This window comes from Haplochromis burtoni, unplaced genomic scaffold, assembly GCF_018398535.1.
Source record: "Haplochromis burtoni strain Fernald_Lab_line unplaced genomic scaffold, NCSU_Asbu1 Contig_224, whole genome shotgun sequence".
NCBI classification, from domain to species: Eukaryota; Metazoa; Chordata; class Actinopteri; order Cichliformes; family Cichlidae; genus Haplochromis; species Haplochromis burtoni.
This window is the reverse complement of record NW_024582585.1, coordinates 205819-222196: the sequence shown is the minus strand read 5'-3', so window position 1 is coordinate 222196 and position 16378 is coordinate 205819. Positions and strand designations below refer to the sequence as shown.

The 16378-nt window shown below is 39.2% G+C and overlaps 1 protein-coding gene across 2 annotated transcripts in view; it reads left to right on the top strand.

The window, feature by feature from the left end:
- cunh20orf27 (chromosome unknown C20orf27 homolog) overlaps nucleotides 1–16378 on the top strand; it is a 50334-nt gene that overhangs the window by 11322 nt on the left and 22634 nt on the right. For both annotated transcript variants that reach the window (XM_042226706.1, XM_005937081.3), the window contains exon 3: nucleotides 11670–11803. In XM_042226706.1, coding sequence (XP_042082640.1) covers nucleotides 11670–11803 — 134 coding nt within the window. The remainder of the gene's footprint in view (nucleotides 1–11669; nucleotides 11804–16378) is intronic.

Genomic DNA, 16378 nt, shown 5'->3' with positions numbered 1-16378 from the left:
AGGTGTAACGGGTGGAGGAGTGGCTGAAGTGGCTGCGGGTCGGGCGGCTAGTGGCTCAGCTACAGAGTATATTAACGGCAGGGCTATGGGTTGAATGTCTGACTGAGTAGCAGCCTGAATGGCTGGGTGTAGTGATGGTGGTGGTGGAAGGGAAACAGGTGGTAGTGTGGATGACGGAACTAAGGGCGACTGAGTGGCAGACCGAACTGATGACAGAAGCGATGGTAGAGGTGAAAATGGAGCGTGTGGTGGAGTTAACGGCTGAGCTAGCGGGGACACAGGAAACTGAGCTGAGGGGGACACGGGAAACTGAACTGAGGGTGGCTGCGAGGGAGCTAACTGAGCTGCGAAGGGCTGCGAGGGAGCTAACTGAGCTGAGTGTGTCTGCGGGGCGGCTAACTGGGCTGCTGGTGGCTGCACCGGCGATAAGCAGCTCGCGTCGACATCCGCCACACAAAACACAGCCCCTGAGCGAACAGTCACTATGTCTGGAAAAGACGCAGAGTCCTCACTCACCACAGTAGGTGAATTGGAAGTCCGAGTGTCCGGCTGTCGGGTGGTGCGTCGCTGTACAGTGTCTCCGGAGTCCAAACAAAAGGGGACAGAATTATCCAAGTCCGGTGTTACAAAAACAGAGCCACTCACAGTTGTGCACGGGTTAAGAAGTCCGGGATCCGAAGGCTCGGGCTGAGAGTGTGACACACGGTCACTCTCTCCCAGGGGTGAAAACTGCTCCGCTGCTCGGGAACGGCGACGACGTGAACGCCGTTTTCTCCGGGAAGGGGGAGGAGACGAGCCGGGCCGCGAATCCGTCAGCGGGCCGGGCTGAACATCCTCCGGCTCTTTGTACAGGAGCGACCGCTCCGGGAGGACGCCCACAGTGGAGACGAGGAAGTCCTGGATGTGGGGGTGGAGCGCGCTGAATAGCCACGGGAGTCCGGACACCATCCGCTGTAGGCGGACGGCTACGGTCTCCCGGTACTCACCCTCGGGCAGCACCACCCACTCCTGACAGTGATACTCCACTGTATAAATCAGATCCTCCCGGAGGTCAGCGGAGGGGTTGTGAATTGCTGGGTCCATATCGTGGTCGCGTTCTTCTGTCATGATTCGGCCGTGTGGCAGGCAGGATGAGGACCCAAATTGGAAACTCACAGACACGGGGGATAAACTCAAAATGCAGCTTTATTGCTGACAGGTGATAAACAATAACGATGATACAAAAGCAATGCAAAACTACACTAAACTGGGAAAAGCTAAAGTAGCATATACCGGAAGACACGGGGAGAACCACACACGGCATGAGGGAGAACGCGACGCCGAACAGAGGGAGACGCAGACAGAAATACACAGAGGGTTAACGAGGAAAGTGGGAACACACGGGGAACACAGCTGACACAGATAACCATAACGAGACACTGACGGGAGACGGGCAGAGTCAAACAGGAAGTACAGAGGTTCAGACAGGAGGAGAGAGAGCACGGGGAAAAACACAGACATAACGGGCTGGGGAAACATGGAACAACCACAAAGGGAGACGAGGGCTCATAAATACAGAGAGGGCACACAGGGGGGAGAGAGAGCACGGGGAGAACTTAGACATAATGGGCAGGGGAAACATGGAATAAAACATAAGGAGAGACGAAGGCTCACAGATACACAGAGGGGCACACAGGGGGTGAGAGTCACAAAGGGAAAGCACTCAGGGAACAACACAACAGGGCACCTCAGGAAACAGAGCCTAAACAGGGAACTGAAATACAAAGATACATAAAACTAAGAATACTGGGCCAACATGGCCCAGGACCATGACAGTTTGGATTGGCTCAGATATCACAGGAAGAGTGTGTCTTAGAAGTTGTTACCTTTAGTACAGTAAAAGTATTTTATAATAAGCAGTAAAAATTTTACTGTGGAGATTTCAATCATCTTCTTTTGTCCTTTTGAACATTGCCGTGTGCGAGTATCTGTGGTAATCTGTAACACACAAAATGTTATTGTTGTTGTTTGTTTTTTAAAAATCTTTTCCCAGGAGGATTTTGTAAATTACTGTGCGCTTTCATCTGCTGCATATCAGCGGGATCAGTCTCCCTCAGTTGTCTTCATATGAAATTTTATATTTGTTGTAGCTTGGACCACTTCATGGGCTTGGACATGTCTGTGTTACTTAGGGCCGAGGTCAGTGGATGTAAAGGCGACAGAAAAGAAGCTAAAAGAAGACAGGAAGACATAGATGAGCGTGTGTGATCGCACTTTAACCATGCCCAGCAGTGTGCTGAAAGCAAAATTGAAGGTTTTTTTTCTCTTCTTCCCACAAAGAGTGCTACTAAATGTGGTAATATAACCAAATGTGAGAGTCTCAGGTGGGTCATTTCAGAGTTGTTACCAAATATTGAAGCTTGCAGTTAGTTGGTGTAATGTTAACAGTAGACACTGGTAATATTTTTTATCTTTTTATTAACTGCAGTTTTTTTCATTAATAACAGCTGATTGGGTTTTTGGGGGGTTCTTTTTGCAATTTTTGGAGGTAATGATATTTTACGTCCAGTCTGCAAACACTGCACTTGATTCCTAAACCCACCAGGATTAGACTGATAGGCTAACAGCCTACAGTAATATTCAGCAAAGCAGAAAGGGACATGCTGACAGGCAGATTAGTAGAAGGACATAAGTAGATGTATATTAATCTGAAATAAGCCAGTTGAGCAGGGCTGCGTGTTAATTTGTGTGTACACATTCTTTTTTGTGCTAACTCGGGGATATGAGACCAGTCTAAGCAGTGCCAGCTCTCAGTATTGTGATAATGATAGGGTTAGGGTTTGGCTCAGATCTGCGCCTTTGATGCAGTTCTTGTATGTGAAAGTACCTCAAATACACACGAAATGCTTGTGTTAAAGAGGTTATCTGTAAATAGGTTTTCAGTCAAATGCAACTTAAATATATAAAATCAAAGGTTAATTTATTTAAATAATTCATCATTAAGAAAAATGTGCTTGGTCTAGTGAATTTCATTTGACCAGATTAAATTAAATGGAAGTACATTGTACTTATGTAACAAAAATTATATGGGGAATAACTTAAAGTCGGCAATCTGGGCAGATATATTTTTTTGAGTGTCTTTAAGAAAGAATTGCCTTTGTTGATCTTTGTGAGTGGATTCATTAGTGAAAGAAATTACCGCCAAGTCTGTCTGGATGAGTAGATCTTTAGCATTCATAGGAACATGACACCAGATGAATGATAAAACTGAAAAGTGTTTATGAATGAGCTATTTTAGATGTACAGGCCTCTGGAAGTTACAGTTTTAAATCAGCAATGGAGGTGATGGATGGCTGCAGCATTACTTTTGGCATGAGTGGATCACCCTGTTGAAGAAGATTAGCATTTTAGAGGGTTATAAAATCTTTTTTGATAAAAATCTAGAAGCCTGTTTACATAAAAACACAAGTAAACACATTAGCTGTGAGCTACAGATGCATTTTTGGTACGATCCAGGGGTTAAAGCGGGATTTGGACAGCTCTAACAGCAGCTCAGATAACAACCATAGATATATATTTGTTTGTCTTAGTGGCTTTGTTAGATTTGTTTTGTTTGTGTAGAGGCTGTGTGATCTGCTGACCTTTTTTTGCTGCTGTGGCTCTGAGGTTTATGGATCTTTGTGGATTTAGGCAGCTGCATTGTATAATATATCAGCAGATATTACTCAGGCTGGGACACTAGCTTGAGTGATATCTGCCTAGCTGTAGTATGAAATTGGAATTTGGCAACAGATAGTGAAGAACATCAGCCTAAATTCAAACGAATGAGTGAAAACCCTGACCTAACCAAACAGTGAGCATGGTTATTACTGCAAATAAAAAAAATAAAAAACTTTAACAGGCTTCATGTATAATGTTTACCCCACATAGCCTGTACTTAGGTGCGCCATCCAAGTGTACTAACAGCTAGTCAAATTTCAATGACTCATTTTTTTTCCATCTGTGAGAAGAGTATCATCTGTGATTTGTTTGTGTAAAAACCTCTCGTTCTTTCTTTGAACTCCTAACTGGCTCGCCAGCTTGTGGCGAACACTCATCTTTATCCATCCTCCTTTAACAAATAAAAAAAAATAAAATAACCTATGACTTATTTATTACTAGTTGTATTTATTGCAGCTTTCAGTTTCTTTAAGATGATCATGCTTAATTTGCTGAGCAGTCATTGCCCTTTAAAAGTCTTCTTCAATCATCCCCTTGTGTCCTTTGAACTCAGCTGATCTGCTCTTTCATTGAATTGTATTTCTAATTATTGTTCTTTACATTTTGCATTTGTGAGACCATGTTTCACACCCCCAAAATATTAGTAGGGACATAAAAATATCAGTGGTAAATTTTAACTGTAGTAACAACCAGGGCTGGGCCATATCATATGGTCAGTGATAATAATATTATAAATATAATATAAAAAATGTCATATCATTGCTATAGCGATGCTATACAAGCCCGGGCGTGTCTGAAAACACTGTGCCAGGCTCCAAACATTTAGTATCTAAAAATGAAGGTACTCTAGAAACCTCCAACAAAGCAGAGTCCTTCAAAATAGATGAGAAAACCAACCCCACCAAATATGGAAGCAGCACACTTATTTTACCACACCACTGAGTGAAACCAGGCTATAAAAACAGCAAACACTAGCAGCATGTTTAAAGTCACTTTTATTCCTTATTGTGAAGCTCAATTTGAACTTCAAGTCATTATTAGTATGTATGCCTAAATGCATTGAGTTGCTGCAAGATAATTGGCTGATTACATATTTACAATACTGAGCAGTTGAACAAATGTACCTTATAAAGTGGCCAGCGAGTGGATCTGTAAATACACATGTAGCGTCATAGTCATTTGTTAGTTTCTGAGCAAAACATTACAGCTCTTAGATTTACAACTCATGCCATTATTTTTTTTTCTTAAACTGCTAATTTTTTCACATGGAGTCAAAGTTCAGGTAGACTCGCTGTAGATAAAAGCACATTTCTTAATCGGACTTTTCAAGCTATAGCATATCGTTTTGACTGTGAAAGACTGCTTTACTGCAAAAAGTCTGCCTTTACATGAGTAATTACTCTCCCATGAAGCCCTATTGTATGAACTTCAAGCCTTCAAAAAGCCTTATAGCAGGGTGAAAAGTGCTCTCATGTGATTTAGATGACTATAGTAAAGCTTAATATTTGATAGAGAGCTACGTCTTCTCAGAAAGAAAGAAAAAATGCATACATATTATTGCTGAAGTTTAAATTATGTGTGGTGATCATTATATCATTGTATCCACTCACCTTCTATTTGAATAAAAAAGGAAAAAGAGAGCTCTAGGCTCTATTTTTCAAATGTTATTAAGTTTCCCACGTATATTGGTACTCTATGCTCCAAAATAAGATACAAGAAATGTCTAGTAGATGTTAAAAGATTTGCTCTTGATCAGTATAAAGCATTACTCCTACAGGAGCTGATGAATTTAAGCTTATAGCTGATTCAGAAATGCATTTGTAATGGTTCTATAAAACAAATGATGATATCAGATAAAACCTCTCTGACCTCTGGGTGTCTTCAATAAAGGTAAAAAGAAAATGTGCACATAAATTATGAACTAATTAAATTATTAAAAGGTTTTTGTAAAAAACAAACAAAAAAAATCACGTAAGTTAAAAAAAACAGGTTTAATAATGGTGACTCACCTGAATCCAAAAACTTCAGGTCCATCATTCAGAGGTTATTCAGTTTCTTGCATTTGGACCTGCTACAGCATTTTTTTGTTTATTTATTTCTTTTTTGTAGATATAGGTTTCATGTGTGTATTGTTATTGGTTATAAATGATGGTTTATCTCAATTTGATCTTCATTGTCAATTGAGATAATCCCAGTAGCTGTACACTCCCCAGTCCTATATGAACTGCTCCAAATGTAAAGATAAACCTTTTAATTGTGACGTTATAATGTGACTTTGAAGTGTTGACGTATTTAAAATGTAGCATACATCAATAATTTCTTTTATTTGAACAGGATTTAAAATTGGGAATTTTTTTTTCCCGGTTTTTTTTTTTTTTTTTTCTTTGCCTAAACTAATTACCCTAAACATGAAACAAGTAGTATTCCTTTTATCATTAGAGTATTTTTATAGTAACATTGAGAACTGAATGAGCACATTTACGGTACTGAAAAATGTTTGAAAGTCAAATACCTGATGCCAAACACTGTGCTCCTAAAATCAAATATGGAAGTATCAGGGTGAATATCGTGACTTGGGAAAGACTCATTATTAATACTGTGGTATGTGTTGAATTCATAAAAAGGCACAGATCAGATAAGAAAACTCATTTTACGGATAATATTGACATACTCTGACTCTTCTCATCCTTTATCTGGAGACTTATAAGGTAGCGTTGTCTAGGATAACAAGGCTAATAAATTCAGTTTAAAGTTAGTTTACATTTTGCTTATCTTGTTTTAGAACTTCGAGTATGGGATATTGTTAATATTAAAAGGCTTCTTGTTGTTTTCTTTGATATAAAGAGCTTTGGATATGAAACATCATTCCTCAGTTTCCAGTTCTATTTCTACACAGTGATCCTGCACATATGGAACATGATGTAACTCCACGAACTCATTACTGTGACCCAGATTGCTGATAGCAAGCACTTCTAATCTCTAATATGAGTCTGAATAAAAGTTAAATGGAACTAGAGCGACAGTAATGCCTGTGCTTCGTGTAAATGTAGCTGGCTGTGTTAGTATATGTACTAAAGGTAAATGCATCAGTCTTGTGCTATGAGTTTGAATACTGGATTGCACTGGAGAGCCACTTATGGTATGCATGGTCACGTCGGGGCTTGTTTCTAAAAATATGTACTCATCGTTCTTACAGCAGACGTTTGTATCTATAAAAACAACTTATTGCTTTATTAATATTTTCAGTTATACTGCTACAGCTGGGATAGACTTCAGGCCCCCCATGACCCTGACATGGATAAGTGGAAGAGAATGGATGGATGGATGTTACAGTGATCTCTGCTGTTAGGGCCAACATAGCCAGCATTTTGCATAATGATGTCTGTGTATGTATATGTATTCCCTGTGAGACCAAAGTTTAGGCCTAAAATGTCTGAAAATGCTTGTCTGCAGATGGTTTTTTTCTGTTGTTGGCTTTAAATGATGTCATAGAGAGGGGTATCCTTACATGGCTATGTCAGTCATGTAGCGCTTAATATGACCACAGAAGTTCCACCCATCTTCTTAAAACCTGCTGTTTGTTAAAGACAGCCAATTAGAGGAAGGTTTGCTCAAACGGAGAGGAGCTAAAAGAACTTGTGTCAGACACAAGTTGAATTGAGGGGCTCCACCAAGTCCCACTAATGGATAAATGTGGATTATTTTAAACTGTAAATCATGCAAAACTGCTCTAGTAGAGACTAGTTCCACATAAATCAGTTTCTTGAAACACTAGAGGGCTTCTGTTTAGAAAATGAATGTTAGTGACTTTCTGAGAAAGTGCAACACTTTGGTGTAAAGATAAGTTATCAATACCAGTTTCAGTTAGCATTAGTAGAGGCCAATCAGTTGAAGAACTACTGGAAAAAGATGAAAGAACATTTTCATATCTTTTGACTTCTTTACTTGTTAAGGCAAGACGTTTTAAAATGAATTCACCGTTGCCACTGAAAGGGAAGTAGCAGCTGCCTGCAACCTTTATTGACATTAACCTCCTTGCCCCAAGGAAAAATTGATTTTTGCTCGGTGATTGCATTGAACTCTTTTGCTGTCTGAGGCAAATTAGTTAACAAGTGTTCAATAACAAGGTGATTGCACCGGTTGCCTGTTGGGAGCCAGGCTGCTTCCAAACAATGGAGACCTGACTTAGTGCAGTCACTCACAAACAGATCACAACACAGTGCGATTAACTGGAGTGAGTCTGTGCTGATGAGTGCGACTGGTCTGCGATGTCTTACAATAGGGCACTTGACTAAATTGGTTCTTGAGTGGTTGTATTATGGTTATATTTCTTTGTGTTTCTTTAAGTGCTTAAACTCCTGTAGTTAATTTGCCATCCTGCAGTGACTACATCACTATTTATAGAGGAATTTTAGTTTCAGATCCATGAGGTTTTACCGAGTATCTGAATATATCTAAAGGATTTAATATGAGTTGAATATGAATGATTTCATTGTACACAGCAACAAATTTGATATTTTCGCCCTGTTGTTAGAGTTAATTGACAGATTATTGCAAACATGAAATTACCAATTTGACCCCATACAGTCACAAACTGTAGACTGTCTCCTTGTTTTTGCCATTTCATTGTGCCATCCAACCATCCAAATTGTTGCAGTTCTAGTTCCTGTACCTTTCAAAGGCAACACGATTGCAAGTTCATTGCACGTGATGTTTTCTTTGATATTACCTAATGAATGTAGAATATCCAAGTTTTTACTTTATTTCATTTCTTTTTACTAGCTCTGCTGCACATGCTGGGCTTTGGTTATTTTTACAGGAGCTAGCCTTAAACAAAAATTCTATTTGATTACTTTAACAAAAAAAAAAGTAGGTTTAGGTTGTGCTACATAATTAAATGAGCTGGATCAGTTATACCTTACACAAATTGAACCTGTGCATATTAATATGCTCACTTGTCAGGAAACTGGCCTTTATATAAATTTAGCTTATATTAATCTGATATGTCTTTATTTTCAGATTACTATTGGTTTCCTGTTTCTGTGAGATAAGAGATTCATTATTTTGATTTAATCTGCTCTTCAAGACAAATGCTAGGATATTGCCTAGCTTCACTGTCTTAGATTGGTAATTAATTCAGATGGTATCAGCTTCACCAACTGTTGGCTTATTATAATTTGACAGAGGATGTTTGACAAAAACCCTGTGCTTAAATTAAAGTAACATTTCTGGTCCAGATCTGAAGGGCAGGGAAACCCTCTGCCAGTAAATGTGAGGATAGTTTAACTTCAGACTTGACTTCAGAAAAAGAAATAAATCTCCCCAACTGTCAGTTTGGCAAGAAACAAAATGTGGTTTAAATTACTCTCTTGCACACCACGAATGAGAAAATGTATTAAAAAAAGACATTAATATTCTGACTGCTGTAAATGAGCCTTGATTGGAGTGAGTGTGACTTTGGTGACATTTAGCTCACTGAATTAATAATGCTGATCTCAGATAGCTTTTCAGTGTGGTGGTGCATGGGCCTGTTACACTGTGACTCCGAACATAAACACACCTAAGCCAAAGAAGTAACCCAGCAAAGTTTGTTCCATGGTGAAGTAATGCTTTATGAAATCCAAGTTAGACATGTGGGCCTTGTTGTCAAACAGTCTTTTTTAGAGATTAAACAGAGATAAAACACAGTTTTAAAAACAACAACAACAACAACTTCCTTGAGAATATGTGTGAATGCTACAGCAGAAGTAGAAGAGCTTGTATGAATTTGTGAGTGAGATTGTATAGAGGGCTTTGAGTGCTCAAGTACAGCTAAAAAAGTGCTTAACAAGAACCAGTTCATTTACCATTACCATACAACTGTGCAGACAGAGGTTGGTTAAACAATGACATTATTGCAGATTGTATTAGTTTGAAGTTGTATTTAATATTACGACATGTTAAATGATAAATAGAGAAAGTAAAGCTCCTTACATGCCATCTGAAGCACAGTATATCCATCTTAAGGTGTCAGAAACTGTTTAATCGAAATAGAAGTGGTTAAAAAATGTCCTACTTCAGCTAAAGCACTGACCTCCTTCTGGGATTCTTTGGAGAAAAGCTATCGATCAAGTAGTTCAAGTTCAACTCCTCAAACTCTTCAGATTTAGTGGCTATAAGTGACCGGCTGTGAGTGCGCCTCCTTGTTATCTTTAGAAACTAACATCTTGAATATTAACACAAAGGACCGTTATCCTTGCAAAGCACTGACAGGAAGCAGCAGATAGTTTTCACTGTATATAAAGCTAGTTTGGGCTGCTTCCTTATTCACAGCAGGTAGCTCCACATGTTTGAGTTGCAGATTTTTATTTTTTCATGCCAGGTCTCCTTCCTGATTCGACCTTGAAGGGAATTGTGTCTCCTCCTGGGACCGAGCTGGGGATCTTACGCTCATTAGAGCCCAACATACATTAGGAATATTTAAATATGTAAACCGTAATTAACTATCGTTTAACTCCACAGGAGATGTCAGAGGGCGCCTCCAGTCTGCTAGCACCAATCATAGCACTGCTGCTCCACCGCTATGATTCGTCTTAATGCTGCAGACCTCGTGTGAACGTTACAAAACATACAGACATTCTTATAATCGTACTATATCGAAAAGAAACAAAAAAAGCAAACTCCACCCTCTTTCTTTGCTGCATTGTTTCGTCTGTTTATGACCACCTCAGAGTTCTCTATTAACCAAACTCGCATGGCCTTGCACAGTGTTAGAGGATCACAGCATAGCTACAAGGACACACAACAGTTAACGGTCTTTAATTAACCTGCAAGCTCCCCAGTGATGCTGAACTGTGCCCACGTGAGATAAATACTGGTGATTATCTAGTGAATTGATGGAGTGGGCGTGATGTATGCTGACTCCCTTATACTCTATTAAGGCAGCACCCGAAACCAAACTGAGTATTTCCAGCTTCTTAAGGGGGACTATCTCCTGATTTTTGTCTACATGTTAAAATAGGGCATCTTAGGACAATTTCTTGACTTGATATCTCTGATATTGTGACTCACTCTCTGGAAGCTCATGTGTGATAACAACTGAGGGTTCAGACGTGCACTCACACACTGCAGCATCACTCACTTAAAGTGTTTTTATGGGCAGTAGCATTCACGGTGGCTTAAAGGATATCGTCCTATTAATAGAGTATTTCATAAATATTTAAAAAGTTGCTTAGGTATATTCGTTGTACTATTTCTCCCTGTCTTGCTGTTTAGCCGGTGTTGAAAGGCTCTGGGAAGGAGATGCTTTGAAAGGGGCTCAAATTTGTGGAGGAGACCTTTGAACAAATTGTTTGTTTTTTCAGGGAATTATTATTTTTTGTGGAGGGCTGTTTATTTGGAGAAGGATTTTCCATTCTCTCACACTGGGGATGAATGCCTGGGCAGAGGAAAAATAAATAAAAATGTGTCAGTGTGTCCTATGATAACACGAAAATCTAAGGCCAAATCAGAAGTTTAGATTGCAAACCTTTAACTCTTTTATTTTGACACTGAGGTAACAGTGAGATTCACATATAGGTGTCTGTAATGTGATATCACCCTGTTTATCCTGTGGGTAAAGATAGCTTTAAGTATGTGGGTATGTGTTTGGTGTCTTTGTCTCATGCTGCGAAATGAGCGTTGGCCCAGTCAGATGGTCACTTAAAAAAAAAAAAAATAGAAAAAAAAGTAAATATCTGAAGGGGATAAAATCTTTGTGCCTGATGTGTGTTTGTGTGTGCATTTTCAAGGCTTTAAAGCACCCAGAGGGTGCATACTAGCAAAGCATGCGCATGAGTGATTGTGAAGTGCTCTCCAGCAACTCTCCATTACATCACTTAAAGGAAACAACCGGCTGCTTAATGTGTGTTTTCTCCCTTTAAAGGGAGTGCAGTGTGAATATTTGTACATAGCAGACCTTCAGCTGCTCTTCCGTCTTTCCTCTTCCTCAGGTTGTGCTAAGGCAGGAGGCGTGCGCTTCTCAGAGGAACCCCACGCTGCATCTTCACACGTTCATTTCGATGAAAAGCTACATGACTCCGTTGTCATGGTGACTCCAGAAGATGATGGCAACTTTTTGGTCAAGGTTAGTTTAACCTTGTAATAGTTTGACACTTAATAGTTACTGAAGATTAAAGAGATGTCTTTTAATGTAGCTCAGTTTGATTTTAATTTTTTTTTAAACCTTTTTTTTTACCTTAACTGTTTTTATAACAAGTGCAGTCAAAAAGTTTCACAACTTGTTCCTTGAAAACCAAAAAAACCCCAAACAAAACCCACCACAGCTAAATTCCTGTCTTCTGCTTGTGAAGCACTGTGAGGCTTTAAGGACTTGACAGATTGTTTCCTTGACATCTTGTTCAGGCCACCAGCTGAGCACAAACGTGAACTCATTCTTCAAACCAATTTGACTTTTATACTAAGGACGATCGCTAATGATGAGAGCCGAGTCTCTGTCCGACCGTGGTGCAGGTTTTAGTGGAAGAGCCTACATCAGGTCAGGAGTCAGAGAAGTATGATTGTTGTTTATTTTTAAACATTCCTGGGTTGTGCCCTGAAATTTCCTCCTGCAGAAGTTCAGGTTTCTGCTCTAGCATCCTGGCATGTCACATTTGATCCAAATGACTTGAAATATGGCCATGATTTTAGCTCATCACTGTGCCCTATTGCCAAATTTGGCTCTCTGCAACCTTCTTTTTCCTAAGATGAATTTCAAGTTGCTGATTAGACACAGAGGAGAAGATACGTGAACATGGGAATGGACTTTAGAGTATATCCAGATGTAGATAAGAAGGTCAGAATTGCACAAGGAGCTTTGAAGGCAATGACGGCTGAATTGAAATCAAGTAAAGTTTTTCTTTAGCGTTTTTATCGGTGCGGTTGTAGAACAGTTTTATCTCACTTCCTGTGTCCTGCTAAAGAGTCTGAAGACCACTCTCCTCTTATGTATTGTCTGTATTAGTTGCAGTCAGACCACAGTCTCGCCTTACAGGAAGTCTAATATAAGATGCTATTTCTGACTGTCAGACGGCAGTTGAGGTAATTCACTTTACTCTGTTTCTCATCAGTTCTATATCATTGAACCCACGAATGGTGGTAAGAAAGATAGCCTTTACTCATTTATAATAATGCTTTCATATAAGTTAATAGTACTTCAGTATATATAAAACAGTAGGTGATTAACATGCAAATGTGCAAACATGTGGATAAAATCATATTATTATCACTGTGCACTGAACATTCTTATGGCAGCTGATATAAAGGACCTCCTGAGGTGATCAGATGTGCACTTTGGTGCAGTCAGTCTTTGACTGAAGGTGCTGCTGTTGATAACCTTCAGGCCACAGAGTGGGTGTGCAGGGTTGATCATAGCTGATTTCAGCTTCAAGTGCATTCTTCTCTCTACTGCCTGCTGAGCTTTTTCAAGTTCAGACCCGACTGCTGGGCCGTTCCTCTATAGGTTTGTCTACTGTTCCTCTGTGCTGTGCGGACAGCTTCTCCTCAGCAGGCCCCAACAAAAAGCACTGGCCACCACCATATGGTAGACACACTGCACACCAAGGGATGGCAGATGTTCAGTGACCTTAGCCTCTGTAGAAAATAAAGTCACCTTTGTCCTTTACTGCATACCGCCTCTGAATGGCTCTTCCATATCTGTGGTTGACCACCACTTCCACGTAATTGCTTCAGATTGTTGTTAGTGTTGAAGGAGGATTAATATGAATAACATTCTCTAGGGATTCATAATAAAAGTCAGTAATTATCAAAATCTTCAGGCAGGACAATTATTGACTGACCTCTGGCTGCTACATGTATTATATAAATGGAAGAAAAAATGTCTTACGTTGTCTCACCTTCAATGTAAGTGCCATGCTGTTGTTGTTTGGTGCTATAGATGACAGTACTGAGCGCTAAAATAATGAATAAAACCCCTTCTGTTCATCTGGACGTTGAGAGGGAGAAACATTTCATCTCTCATCTAAGTGACTTCTTCAGTCTTCGGGATGATTGAGACTGTTTTCAGTTTTCACATGACACATTAGATCGATCAATCTATCTTATCAGACTACAAAATAAAAAGCAGTGTGATTAGTGTAGACACAAAACAATGTCTAAGTTGTGTGAATATTTTAGTTAGAGGATGTTACTAGAAGTGGATATGGAGAGCTAATAAGAGGACGTGTTAGATTAGGTGGCATTAAAAAATAAATAAAATAAAGCTTTTGTAACAAGTAGAGTCAAAAATTACATCAACATGCTATGAAAAGTCAGTACTTATTTTATTTTGTAGTTTTTTTCCTGATGTAATTCTCAAATTTTAGTATTTGTAAATGTTTAAGTAATAGGGGTAGGCTAGAGTCTCAAAAAGATATCGCCATATTTCAACAGAAATTTGTGATCGTGATAATTTGATGATATACAAACAAAATACTGAACCAAGTTTCATCAGCGATTGCAGCTCACAGGCAGTTTCTTTTGGATCATATTTTTCCATTTTGCTCCTAGGTTTTCATTTTCCCTTTTAAGAGTACTGGTGGTTTGAGGGACACTAAAAGCACACATGTTACTTCTTTCTTTTATACTGTGCAATTATTTGACAAGAGGAAATTATCAAGAGCAATAAAGATGTTAAACCTCCGTCTGTGAAGGATAGGAAGACTGAAGACTATTTTTAGTCTGGTGATTATGTGTGTTTTGTTTATATGTCTGTCTGTTATGAATTAATGTAGTGATGAGGTGCTTCGCTGATGACGCGTTGGAAATGTTCGGAGGCACTTACTTAAAATGATCACCCTAAGCTCAGCTGTCTGGCAGCATCACACGCTCTGGATAAGAAACACTCTGCACCAGTTTGCTTCCAGCCTGTTATTCAGTTTGCGTCATGCGTGTCACGTACACCAGAGAACCAAATTCAATTCCACTTTTATTGTCATGGGGTGCAGGTGTAGTTTCAGAGTGGATGTCAACAAAGGCTGTAAAAAGGTTGATTAAAGGTTTGCCAATACAAGATCTTACTTCTCTGGCACATGTCTTTCTAACAAGAAGCCTCCAACCGGCTACATTTATAAAAGTAGTGATTAAAAATATTTTTAAGTTTTGTTTTCTTTTTCAAAAAACAAATCTACTTTTCACAGATTATATCTCTTGTGGCGTATTAGCTTAAAAATTCAGAAATAGTACATAAGGGCTTAATTTCTTTGGATGGCATGTTTTCAAGTGGCAGATATAACAGAGAGAGGTAGGTCTTTGATCTGGTGTACCCGTCCCCTCGCTTTCTGTCAGAATTGATAGGTTGTATCTGTGAAACATCGAGTCCAAGATTAAAGTCTTTTCATTCCTGCTAATCTTCTCTGTCAGCTTTAAAGTTTAGAGAACAATGATATCGGACAGCACATCTTTCTGCTCTCGGCTCTTAAACCCTGGAGGAACCAACAACAAAGGAAGGTGCCTAAGGCCCAACATTGTTGTAATATTAATGATAAATCACCCTGTGACACTTGTCACAGGGTGATTTATCATACAGGCTTGATCTTTAGATGATAGTAATGATAATGAACCATGTTGCTAACTGCACAATTTATTTATTTTTTACTTTCTTTTTACAGTTCTTTACAGCTGCTTTGTTATAGAGGTGGTTGTTCATCAACTTTTATTCATTTCATTGTTTTTTCTTTATTTTTCTTTTCAACGTTATTATCTGTGAATGTAACGTGTGGGATATCTGTCAGTAGAGATGCATTGCTAGATTCGAATTCATAATGTTGTTACTATGTTCAGTTGTTTCGACATATTGCACCGTTTTAGACTCAAACTGAAGTGTCTCAACAACTTATTTTTGAATAGCAGTAACATCTTTTAAAAATACTTCCCAGAAATTTTTTTGCTTTTCCTCTGCCAACGTCATGAATTTGAGGAATGTGTTTATAACTGTCTGATGGATTGCCATGAATCTTTGAAGATTACAAATCCCACAGCTTTTTACTGCTCAGCTGTAAAAAGTCGAGTGGGGTGTTATCATTGTGAACAGTATAACTTGAGAACGATGGGAGATAGGATATTCAAATTGATCTACTAAAAATATTGGAGAGCTTTCAATGGCAATCCATCTGATGTTCATTCATCGTAAACATCAGGTTCATCATGCCACTAAAGCAAAATTGATCACTGAAGTTGGCTCCAGAAACTCGTGTTTGAGTCAAGCGTTGTTTCATTTACATAAATGTGCTCATGGTTAACTGGTGAAGGCTGAAATATGAGTTGCAGTGATACTCTTTTTACTAGAAAAGATTTTCTCTTCAATAAACCTTGCTGGTAACCTCTGTGTGTTGTAGTTCTATTATGGTGGAAAGTGAGTAATTCATTCTCTGTTGTCACCAGCATGTTGCTGCAGTCACTCTGTTGATGGGGGAGTGTGGGGTTAAGTTACTATAATAAGCCAGAAAGCCCAAGTTTCGGTGTAACAAGCACCTCAAACTTGTGGACGAGTATTTAAAGATCACCTTTGACCTAAGGTCAGGGGTGATCTTTAAATTCAAAGTGACTTATAAGGCGTACTATGTATGTAGTCGGTCTTTAGTCACATAAATGAAACGCGATTAGGCATAAGAGTGATGTCCATCTGGGACACTGTAATCAAGATTGTAGAGCAATTTGGCGGCTT